This window comes from Hyperolius riggenbachi, chromosome 6 (genome assembly GCF_040937935.1).
Source record: "Hyperolius riggenbachi isolate aHypRig1 chromosome 6, aHypRig1.pri, whole genome shotgun sequence".
In the NCBI taxonomy this organism is placed as follows: Eukaryota; Metazoa; Chordata; class Amphibia; order Anura; family Hyperoliidae; genus Hyperolius; species Hyperolius riggenbachi.
In genome coordinates this window covers 304,498,866-304,511,338 of record NC_090651.1, presented here as the reverse complement: position 1 = coordinate 304,511,338, position 12,473 = coordinate 304,498,866, and the positions used below count along the sequence as shown (strand labels likewise).

The 12,473-nt window shown below is 42.9% G+C and overlaps 1 protein-coding gene across 9 annotated transcripts in view; it reads left to right on the top strand.

The window, feature by feature from the left end:
* PPP1R12C (protein phosphatase 1 regulatory subunit 12C) overlaps nt 1–12,473 on the top strand; it is a 137,424-nt gene that overhangs the window by 118,351 nt on the left and 6,600 nt on the right. For 8 of the 9 annotated variants that reach the window (XM_068241253.1, XM_068241249.1, XM_068241248.1 and 5 more), the window contains 4 exons: nt 1,732–1,823; nt 4,930–4,982; nt 7,561–7,657; nt 10,460–10,564. In XM_068241253.1, coding sequence (XP_068097354.1) covers nt 1,732–1,823; nt 4,930–4,982; nt 7,561–7,657; nt 10,460–10,564 — 347 coding nt within the window. The remainder of the gene's footprint in view (nt 1–1,731; nt 1,824–4,929; nt 4,983–7,560; nt 7,658–10,459; nt 10,565–12,473) is intronic. The other variant, XM_068241245.1, reaches the window with a different exon arrangement.

Here is a 12,473-nt window from a genome sequence, read left to right as displayed (position 1 = left end):
GACTAATTGTTTCAATATGGCCACACTAAATGTGTAATTTAAGTATACTCTGTCTATACTTAAATCCATTGCAATGGAAGAAGAGGCTCAGGCAGTAATATAGGTAGGAGTAACTCAGAAGTTGTGTAGCCAAGTACAGCGCCTCTGTTGGCTACACAACTTCTGAGTTACTGCTACCTGTATTGCCTGAGGAAGTGGGCTAGAGACCCGCAAAACCTGTTGCATTTGTTCTGGAGTATGAATTAAATCTTGCTTAAACCATACATATTAGTTGTGTTTGGTTTTGGGGAGGTAAGTCCACTCTTGCCCCCCAACTTTTATCTGTTTTTACCTATGATCCATTTTTACTTTGCTGGCGCCTCTGTTTCCATTGCAATTATTGTGATCCACCTGATGAATGGGTGAACACCCCTTCTTTCCTTCTATAGAGAGTGACTTTTTAACCTGAGTGGGGACAGGCCTAAAATCCCCATAAGTGCTTTAAGTGGTTGCCTGAACCCGGCAACCCATTCTTGTGAGTATATTTCTATTTGCTGCTACCTTGGGATTCCTTTATCATCAATAATACACTATTGGGGGCTCTCGATTTACATACTTAAATCAATGTTCTGACCCTTGTTCACATAGTGGAACATACTGTGCAAAGCTGACTTTCACAGTTGCTAGAGTTTGTATGAGACAATGGTTGAGACAACGGTTTCTCGTGAATCGAACCTGCACCCGTGTATGTCCAAGGAGGGGGCTGCAGCAGAGATGGCTATGTTAGCTCTATCCATGCCAATTGCTGCTGCTCTCTATCTTCTTGACACTTCTTACTACACAGCCAGAACTTCTGCTGTAAAGGAGGACATTTTGGGGAGATGGCACGCAGCAGGCAGTGCAGGGGCAAGTGGGGGTCAATACCAGTAACTTCACCCTCTCTGCCATCTACCCCCTTTTTGGACACAGGCGGATTTAGATTCGCTTCTCATGAAACAGTTCTCTCTCATCTCTAGTACCCACCTCTGTCCCTTTCCGCTGATGTGTGGAGCACATTTGGGCAGATAGAGTTGGCAGTGATATCTTCGAACAGATCGAGCTGTGGTGACAGTGCAGACAATCAACTTTCCACAGAGCCTGACACCCAGGAATACGCTCTTACGCCAGGGCTGTGGAGTTTGTATCACCCGATGACTGTTTATAAAACCTCTGACTCCAGGTACCCAAAACGCCTCAACGCTGACTCTGACCTCACAACTCTTACAGGGCTATGGAGTCTGTACAAAAATCATCCAACTCGGGCCCATATGCAATTAACTTTTTCTCCTGAGTTTTCACCTAAGGGATATTCTCAAACTGGTCAATAAAATGCCTTTCAAATCACCAGCAAGCAAGAAAGTACTTAACATAGTTTTGATAGTACTTTTCCACCTATTTTTTGATACTTTTTTTATTTGAAAAGTTATTCTAAATAGATGATGAAAAATTATCTCCTCAGGAGAAGTTAATTGCATATGGGCCTCAGACTCCTCAGTTTATAAAACCTCTGACTCTGACTCAGATACCCAAAAATTGCTTAGACTCAGACTCCTCAGCCCTGTACTATGCTGATGATCTGAGCACATATGCCACTGACGCAGTCATAGTACAGTATGAAACACTGGCTACTCTAGTCACTTTGTCCTCACTACAGCGTCAACTGAGACACTGTGTATTGCGATCTAACATGAATCTCTAACTGCTATCTTACAGCAGAACTTGAATCTGAAACGGAAAACTCAAACCACTTAACGTCAAGAGAAAGAAGGTGGCGGCGGAGGGAGCAACTAACAGGAAACATGGGGGTAAATCTTTCTTCCATATAAACCAGTTGATGTACTGATGAGAACCATATTGTCATTGGAAGCCTGGATTCAGCTGCTTGCATCTTTGCAGGGTCTGATTGGTAGATAGTTACTAAAGAAAAGTACCAGCAAGATTAGCATTTATAGCCGAGTTAAAGTCAAATAAAGTGGCCCACTTATTATAGCTAAGTCAATGCTTTAACAGGGTTAAGTATTACCATTTAAATTATGGTGTGTGTATTACATAGAAGTATGTTTTGAACTATGCATGCTTCAGAGGAACAGCATTTTTGCCCCGCCTCTCATTGTTTTGAATGCATGTCATTGCATTGTGCTTGCTCAGCCCTTTATGCTCCACCTGCTGGCTTCAAATGGAAAAAACTGAAATAAATTACTTAACATTCAACTGAAATGAAAAAGGCTTAGGGCCGGTTCACATTACAAACGCGGATGGCCACGCATGCGGAACGCAACGCGTACGAACGCACGCCATCCGCGTTTGTATGCGTTGCATGGCTGATCCTATCACTGAAAAGTGAATGGGACAGCCGTGCGTTTTTGCTAAATCTGCGTGCAGCATGCGTTCCCGGATCGCACAGGTCCGGAACGCATGCAGTGTGAACATCAGACAGTGCACTCTATGCAATGTCTGATGTCGTGCGTGTCGGCCACCTGCACGCGTTTCCAAAACGCGGCTGGAAACGCGTGCAGTCTGAGCGGGCCCTTACTCCCTTTATATCCCCAGTTCAGGTTTCATTTTTAGATTTAAACATTTTGAGGGTCATTCTTGATGCATTTGTCGAGCCACACAAATTTAGGTCCTGACGTCACACGCACCCATGTTATGCCAGCCAGGGGCGTACATTTTATACTGGAGGACAGGGTCGGAGAGGTGGCAGATGCAGCTTCATAAGGCCGATTCATGAAAATTTCATGCTGAAATTGATTGGGAATTTGTCTGCGGCAGGCAACAGATCTCTCCGATCAGATTCAGTCAGAGAGAGATCTGTCTCTTGGCCAATCTGCCCATACACTGTCTGATGTATGGCTACCTTAAGTGTATGGCCAGCTTTAATCAGATTACATTGTTTTGTTTGTTTTCCTTAATTAAAAAAAAAAATCTTTAATCTGCTCCGTGACATAAGAAACACTACTGGTACGGCAGTGGCTTACACAAGCAATGTTGTTACTTCTTACTTCCTTCTGCATTCTGCTGTCAGTACCCATTTTGCCTTCTGACTCTTCAGCTAAAGTGAAGCAATCACATTCTTTCTGTTTGCATTCCATGAAAGCAGGTGTTTCACCAGTAATACATTTCTGATGTAATTGGTTGTGAATGCCCAGAAACTCAAAACAGAATGCGGATGAGGGTTGGGCAATGATTGTCAAATTCTCTACAGCAAACCTAATTGGTAACAGAGTCTTTTAAGCGCAAATGAAACCGTCCATTTGCATTTTCCACTAATGTCAATCTTGCCTGGGTTTTTGTAAAAATGTTCAGTGTGTACATGACTGCAGTACCCTGTAAAGGAGGTCAAGACAAGAGTGTGAGCCCCTCCGAGGGGACAGTTAGTGACAAGACAATAATATACTCTATACAAATACTTAAATAAATCGCCACCTTCCCTGTCCATTAGAATTAGGAGTTCAGCTAATGAGAACAGCCTTTCCTGATAGAGCTTCGATTAAAGGACAACTGAAGCAAGAGGGATATGGAGGCTGCCATATTTATTTCCTATTGAGCAATACCAGTTGCCTGGCTGTCCTGCTGATCCTCTGCCTCTAATACTTTTAGCCATAGACCCTGAACAAGCATGCAGCACATCAGATGTTTCGGACATTATCAGCTCTGACAAGATTAGTTGCATGCTTGTTTCTTGTGTGGTTCAGACACTACTGCAACTAAATAGATCAGAAGGGCTGCCTGGCAACTAGTCTTGTTTAAAAGGAAATAAATATGGTAGCCTCCATATACCTCACTTCAGTTGTCCATATTTAAGTCAATCGAAAGGAACCTAGTTTCACACTATTTTTTTTTATTTTTTTTTTGTGATGTGTAGTCTAGTGATGTCTGTAATTGTTACATTTATTGATACATCGTATTGCAACAGTAAATCCCAACTAGGCATTTCAGAGATGGCATCCAGAGGACAGAATTCACAAAGGTGCCCACTGATGGTCTTACAACTTCTGTGTAGTTTTAGGGACTACCTGAAGCGGTGTTATCCCCAGAATTTTTTTGTCAGCCAGGTGGCAGGAAAATGTAGCCGGCTGGAGCGGGACCACGAAGGAGGTAATCTAGGTGCACACATGGAGGTACAAGGCGCCAGACGGATTTAGCTGCAATGCTATAGTCTGTGACCTGCGTAAGTGTAATTCGGGGTTCTGGCAATTGCTGGACCTTGAATTCCATCTCCTGAGTTGCTATGACTGAGGGTGAATAGTATTTAACTCCGCCCTGTGGTTCAGGAGGGGAGAGCAAGGACAGCCGGGCATTCAGCAAAATTAGCCGGAGCGCCTATCTGATAGGGCTCGGGGAGAACACTGCTAAAGTATACTCACTCGGTTTACCCTTCTGCTACATGGATTTTGTAAGATTGTATCAGTTGTAAACCGTGGTTCGAACGTATATATTCAGCACGTAACCGCAGTAGTGAAATACAGTGCATGGCCATGCGGTGAGGGCCTGTTTCCACTACACGCTGATTGGATGCAGAAACACGGACTCCAGTGAATGCCTGTGGGCCTGTTTCCACTAAATGCGATTTTTCTGATGCAGATTTTCCCATAGGCATTCATTGGAGTTTTTCTGCATCCATTCTGCATCCAATCTGTGTGTAGTAGTAACAGGCCCTGACTGTTGATGGAAGAGATCTGTTTGTTAGCTCTTGGTGAATATTATTACAACTAAAGGATATGATATTCTACCTACCTCATTCTCTAAAAGTACTGTAGTTTAGTATCCAATTCTTTTTGGCAAACTACAAACAATCCTAGTTCTCCATAACTTTATTGAGTAGGCCAATATTAGTTGTTGGAATTAGAAGAAATTTGGTTTGGAAGCTCAGGTTCATTATAAATGGATTTTATTTCTGCCTTTGTATAGATGGCAAACGACGACACAGAGACTGCAAACCACAGTGAGACGTCGGGGCACAGGTAATGGTTTTCCCGAATGTATGTATATCTTTACAATATACATACTGTACATACATACCCTACTATGTTCAAAGGACACTTTGTAATTCTTGGATACACTAAGCCCTAGGTTCTCAACGTGTGGTACACGTACCCCAGGGGGTACTTCTGATGGGTCCAGGGGGTACTCGGGCTTGATATACTTAGCCAAGAATAACAAATTTAGAGTTTTAGAAAATGATAAATTCTATATAAACACCAAATTAGTATTTTATCTAATTAAAAGCAATAGTAAATGCTTGGAAATTGTTTAGAACCAATTATCATGTACTACGATTAAATATATTTTTGTTAAGGGGTACTTGTGATAATGTTTACTATTCTAGGGGGTACTTGGTGAGTACAGGGTTTTACAAGGGGTACATACTAATAAAATGTTGAGAAACACTGCACTAAGCATCTCCTGGGATGAGTAAAGGGCAATGTGATTCATCTATCTGACCTGAGTGAATAAACAGGTGAAACTCGAAAAATTAGAATATCATGCAAAAGTCCATTTATTTCAGTAATTCATCTTAAAAATGGAAAAATGTATTGTTCTTGATGAGCCACACATTTACTGATTTAGTCCCATCAATTAATTGGAGCTGTGACAAAAATGTGACATCGGCTCTCAAGGACTGGAGTTGGGGCTTCTCACTCCTAAAGCTGACCATGAATTTAAAGGGACTCTGAGCAGTAACTACAATCAAAATCTGAACTTGCCTGGGACTTTCTCCTGCCCACCGTAGGTCGGGAGGTCCCACGGCGTCCTTCTGGCTCCTCTCCCAGGCCCTGCTCAGAAATGGCTCCCGGCGACACTGGGCCCGAGTGTCGGGCTCCTTCTTCCGCCAAGATGACGTCAGTCGTCACCACGGCGGCCGGCGTGACAGTACGGCGAATGCGCGATTAAACGTCATCTTGGCGGAAGAAAGAGAACGGCACTCGGGCCCAGTGTCTAGGCTACCCTATCCGGCGCAGCCCATAGCCTGCGGGAGAAGCAGGTATGGGCAGAGAGGGCGGAAATCGCTGCGGAGGGGGGCTTTGAGGAGCCAACTAACACCCCCCGCAAATCACAGGCAGCCGGCGGCGATCAGACCCCCCCAGCAGGACTTCCCCATAGTGGGGAAAGAAAGGGGGGGGAAGTCTGATTGCCATGCTGCAAACCTGATCTGTGCTGTGGGCTGGAGAGCCCACGCTGCACAGATCAGGCAAATCAGGCCTGGTCCTTAAGTGGTGAAAGAGAACCAGAGACGAAGCACCCTCATGTATTTTATTAATTTATCAGTGGGAACATGACAGTAAACGCCTACCATGCTTTTAGTTTTATTCTTCTCTGCCTAATCTGTCTGTTATCAGCTGTGATAAGAATCCCCGACTGAGCATTCAGTCTAGGTTTAACATGGAATCATTACAGCTGAGGCAGTCTTCTGTGGAGTCTTTTCAAGCCCAAGCCTGCCCCCTCATGGCTCAGCTTTCCTGCTTTACATACTTAGAGCTCTGACATGGGAGGGGCTGCTGCTGCCGAGAAAAAAAGCTCTGAAACAGACAAGTGTATCTTTGTGCACTGTGCAGCCAGTCATTATCTACTGTATGCAGTTTAATTTCTATGAGAGACACTTCCTAGAGGCATCCACACCGCATGCCAGAATAATAAAGTTGAAAGCACACAGATGAAAGCCTGCAGCAGCAGCCCTGCTTGTCTATAGTCTCATAGAGGCTAGACCGCACATCCAGAACGGCTTATAACCTGGAAGCAGAAGGGATATGAGCCGGCGGCCATATTGGATTTTTCCTGGAGCAGTAATGGATACAAAACACTCAAAGGCACACAAGTGGCGACATTCTCAGGTAGAGCATTTATTCTTTACAAGCTATCAACTGATATGTTTATTTTGTGTGAATCTGTGATCTCTGGTTCCCATTAAAGGGAACCTGAAGCGAGTAAAATTATTTCAAATAAACACATGGCGTAGCTGAAGTTCTTCTCAGAAGCTCACCATTTTCTTTTTACAGTGATCCCTTTCAGTTCTGACAATATTTTGTCAGAACTGAAATATACCAGTTGCTGTCAGTTATATATCAGCAGCTGTCAGTTATAACTGAATGTGCAAGGTGATGTCTGTTTCCCTATGGCTCAAGTGGTGTGATATTAGTTTAACAGTGTGCTGACCAGGAAGCTGTTGGGGGGGGTAATGACCGTTTTTTAAAATGGAGGACGGAGAATTTCATTGATCACAGTGGACATACGGGACGCAGGAGAGGAGAAAGAGATTGAGTAGACTATACAGGAGGGAAGTATGACCAGTGTATGGTTATTTTTACTTTTTATTTTCAGTTCAGGTTCTCCGCTTACTGTGCCCGCAATCTGTACTTATTGTATTATGGAGCTGTTCTTCAAACCCGATCATGGCAAACTTTCATTTCTAAAATTCACTGAGGCCTTTACCAGTGCCATATCCCCCCTATGCTCTCACTTAATAACCACTGTTAACTGCTTGAACACAGCTTCACTTTAAAAGTACATGTGTTAAACGCCTTTAATATGCTCTAACTGCAGGGTAACAGACAGCATGAACAGTATTCACCCTTACAGAGCAGGAACATACACATTTCCACAGAGGCACAAAGAGGAACCAGACAAAGACTACAAAAAGGTACTCGGCAACCGGTGTTTGTTTTATGTTCTATGCATCTGGTGCAGACACAATTTGGTAATTAAAATTTAGTATGTATAGCAAATTACTGCATTCATGGTTTTGTTTTGTTTTTTATTTGTGAGTAAAAAACAATTGCACCATAAGATGTTTTGTTTTAGGTCCAAACAATTAAAGTGGGATTAACCTGCCTGGCGGTCTGATTCCAAGGTTTTTTTTTTGCAAATTATTATTTTTCTATCATGTAGCTAGCCTAGTGCTAGCTACATGATGCCCCCCTCCCACCCCTCCGATCGCCGCCAGCGCGCTTGCCCATAAGGAAATCCCGTTCTGAACGGGATTTCCTTTAGGGCTTCCCCAGTCGCCATAGCGATGATCGCGATTACGTCACCGACATCGTGACGTCGGAGGGAGTCCCGATCCACCCCTCAGCGCTGCCTGGCACTGATTGGCCAGGCTGCGCACGGGGTCTTGGGTGGGGGGGCCTCTAATGCGGCGATTGCGGGATACACGCAGCTAGCAAAGTGCTAGCTGCATGTAATAAAAAAAAATTACGCAAATCGGCCCAACAGGGCCTGAGAAATCTCAGCTCGGGCTTACCGACAGGAAGGTTAAACTCTGAAAACTAAAATTTCTGTAACTCTTTGGTACATAAAATAACATTTGAAAGCATTTCCCGTGGGTAAAAATGTTTTCACTAAAGGGAGCCGTACAGGCTTGCTTATCTTTGCTTCATTGGCAAATATAACCATTGCATATTTGCATTGAAGCTCTCTGCCTGTCTTTTCACTCTGCACCACTTCTTTTCTGCTAAAGAGACTCTGCTGTTGCCAGGGCGATGTGTCTACTCAGAGGGAGAGGGAGCAGAATCATTACACAGGCAGAGATTGTCTCCTGGCCGTCAATGATTGCGTTTGCTGATTAGCTACAGATAAGCAAGCCTGTACTACTCTGCATTGAAAGAAAACTGTTTTACATGCAGGGAATGCTTTCAAATGTTTTTATGTATCTTAGTAGTCACTGAAATTTGAGTTTTGGAAGTATAATCCCACTTTAAAGCTTTTCTACATAAGATAAATGGAAAGATGGCAATGACTCACAAGGGCTTTTTAAAGGGGCACTATGGCGAAAAATTGTAAAATTTAAAATATGTGCAAACTTAGAGAAATAAGTGTTTTTTTTTTTTTCCAGAGTAAAATTGACCATACATTTTCTCCTATGCTGCTGTCACTTACAGTAGGTAGTAGAAATCTGACAGAAGCGACAGGTTTTGGACTAGTCTATCTCTTCATCAGGGGGGGGGGGGATTCTCAGGGATTTATTTATTTTCAAAAGCACTTAGTGAATGGCAGTTGCTCTGTCCAACTGCCAAAAAAACTGTAGCGAGCAGGGAAGCTGGCCAGCATCATTGTTTAAATCCTTTTTAGGTAATATCTTTATAAAGAATAATAGCCTTGCTGATAACCCCCTATGAAGAGCTGGACTAGTCCAAAACCTGTCGCTTCTGTCAGATTACTGCTACTTACTGTAAGTGACAGCAATATAGGAGAAAAGTAATTTATGGCTCATTTTACTCTGGGGGGAAAAAAAAGTACTTATTTGTCTGTTTGCACGTATTTTAAATTTTACAATTTTTTTGCCATAGTGCCCCTTTAAGTAAGTCCTATTTGTTAGTAAGTGTAGCCAGCTTAAAACTGTAGCAGAACTATAAAAGTAAATGCAAAACTCTTATCTCTAAAATGGTTCTAAACATGCCATGTCTATCTTCCTTGTGTATTAGTCAGTGATGCATTTAAATTACTATACTGAGTAGCAAGTTGAACACTTAAGATGGCCATACATCTGTCGATTTTTGCGGTTGATATACCATCCAATTCAGTTGTTGTTGGATAAAATCCTATGCCCGCAACAAGCATGCCCATTTTACTATTCAACTGATTTTGGTCTGAAATTGGTCAAATGTATTGATCTGATATGCTGGGAAATACCGTGGCAGTAGTGGCATGCGTTATTACGATGGAACACCTGGCTTCTGTCCCCCCAAATTCATGAAAACCTTTCTGGAATCAACATTGTGACACCACCTTGCTGCCCAAGCATGTAAATACTTTGCCTGTCCGCTGCCCCGAGTGTTTCTGCCATACTTCCCACATGACTACCAACAAGTAGCCCGTGGAGAGCATGTGATGTCACACATGCGCCCCACCTGCTATAAGGCTGGCAGCTAGGTGGGGAACCAATGCGAAAGTACAGCAGAAGCCCCGGGGTGGCAGGCAAAGTATTTACATGCTCGGGTGCCATAATGCCGATTCCCGGAAGATTTCATGCCGAAAACGATCGGGAATCAGCATGTGGTGTATGGGCTGCCAACAGATCTCTCTGATAAGATTCGATCAGAGAGAGATCGGTCTCTTGGTGGGATCAGCCTAACCCTGTTAGACGTATGGGCACCTTAAAACAGTTGAACTCACTAGCCTAAAACCAAACATCTTCAGGACAAAGAACAAGGAGTCCAGTTGTCTGTATTTCATCTACTAGCCAGGTTTTCATTCATCAAAGCAATTGTTAGAGATCAGTTTCCCTAATTTCTCATTGTTGTGGTCATTGTGCGCACTGTGTCCTCTGTACATGGCAGAGGGAGATGAAGTAGCTGTTTTATTCTAAAAGTGTAGAAGGCTCACTGGGGCTGAATTGACTGTACTGTAATGCAAGCAGGACTGCAAGTGATTTTTAGGACACATGATTATGTGAAACTGCTCTAGAACTTCCTGTTTTAGATTCTGTCCATTTCCCTTTCCACAGTTATATGAAGATTTACTGTCTGAGAACGACACACTGAAAGACCAGCTGCAGGAGACAGAGCTGAAACTCACACAACTGAGGCTGGAGTTGGAGCGAGTTACGCAGGTGCGTCTTTCTTGTTGTTCCTCCTCTAGCTTCTGTCTTCACTATGGCTTCCTCTGGACACTCCAGTTTCCTCCCACATCCCACAAGCATACAAACAAGTTAATGGGCTTCCCTTATAAATTATCCCTAGCCTACAATGGACATATGACGATGCTAGGATTAGATTGTGAGCACCTCTGAGGGACAGTTAGTGATATGACAATGTACTCTGTAAAGGGCTGCGGAAGATGGCATTGCTACATAAATGCATTATAATATGATCAGAATCATTTATCGCCAAGCATTACAGGATCATGCCCAGAATTGGGCTTGGTATGTACAGAGCTCAGCATCTACAAAGACATGACAATAGTGCAGTATACAAGAGAGATACATGATAAAGCATTTAACAAGATACTACAGATAGTGATTACAGGCTATGAGGGCTGAGCGCATGAGGGCAGCCAGTGCCATAAGTTCCAGGCACAGAATGTCTGTGTTAGGACCAAGTCTGTGAACCTAAGAAGGGATGGGCTGGAGGTGAGATATGGGTGGAGTTCAGGAGGTTGACTGCAGAGGGGAAAAGAGTTCCTGTGCCTCGTGGTCCTGGTGGGGATGACCCAGCATCTACGCCCTGAACGCAGGCGACTGAAGTAGCAATGGCCAGGATCAGAGGGGTCCTTGGCTATCTTCAGCGCCCTAGTGTGTAATCTCGAGTTGTAGAGTAGGTCAAGTGGAGGGAGGGGTTTCCCGATGATTCTCTCTGCTGATCTTATGACCCTCTGATGGACATTATGCTAGGACTATGATAGGTATTAGATGGTCAGCCCCTCTGAGGGATAGTTGGTGACATGACTAGTGACACTACAGACAGTTCCATACTTACAGACTAATCAAGATACGTTTCAGAGATGCAAGGTGTACAAAATGTACAATACTGTTTGTTACATATTTTTGTTATGTTTGTTAGTTTTAAACACTTTAAAAGCACATTGAAACACACAACAAAAAAAACTTTTACTGTATGTCCAAATCCAGAGTTGTCCAAAAGTAAATCCTTTAGCCATGTTTCACCACATATGACACAGGACTCTATATTTACAAATTCAATGTACAATCTCCCAGGAACGGAGCCTGCTTGTAAGTAGGGGATCCCCTGTTCATACTGTATGTACAATGCTGTGGACGATGTTAACGCTATATAAATCTCACTAATATTATAAATGCGAAAGTTTGGCTGTTACTCAATCACGCAAAAATGGCTGAACGGATTGGAATGAAATTTGGCACACATTTAGTACATTAGTACATTACCTGGAATAACGTATAGGATACATTTTATCCCCATAACCAAAAAGTGGGCGGAGACAAATACGAATTTCATTTGGAAAATGCATACTGCAGCCATTCTTGCGCTGTTAATGGTAGGGTTCTTAAACTTTGCACAGTTGGTCACTGGGTGACTAGGATTTAATGTTCATAAAAGTGGGTGGAGCCTACAAAAGCCAATCAAAAATTACCTATTGATTTTCAAGGGGAATATTTCATTGCTGCTATTCTTACACTGTTAATAACACAAGCCTCAAACCTGGTACAGTTGGTCATTGGGTGACTGGTGTTCAAATTCAGAAAAGGGGGTGGAGCCACAAACGGCTAATCAGATATGTTTAATTTCAATGCCAATTATTGATGCCAAAGACCGCAAAGCTCACGAACTTGGTCATTGAGTAATTGTGTTAGGGTTAGAAAAAGTGGACGCAGCCAAATACATACCCAGGCAGCTAGTATATAATAATACAGTAGGTAATGTAGACTAGGAGAAAATCACGAATCTAGTATGCTCTGTATTGAATATTGTATAATGGATATTTTATTGTTGTAACAAGAAAAAATCATTAACATAATTTCCCAAAAAAATGGACCTTAGACT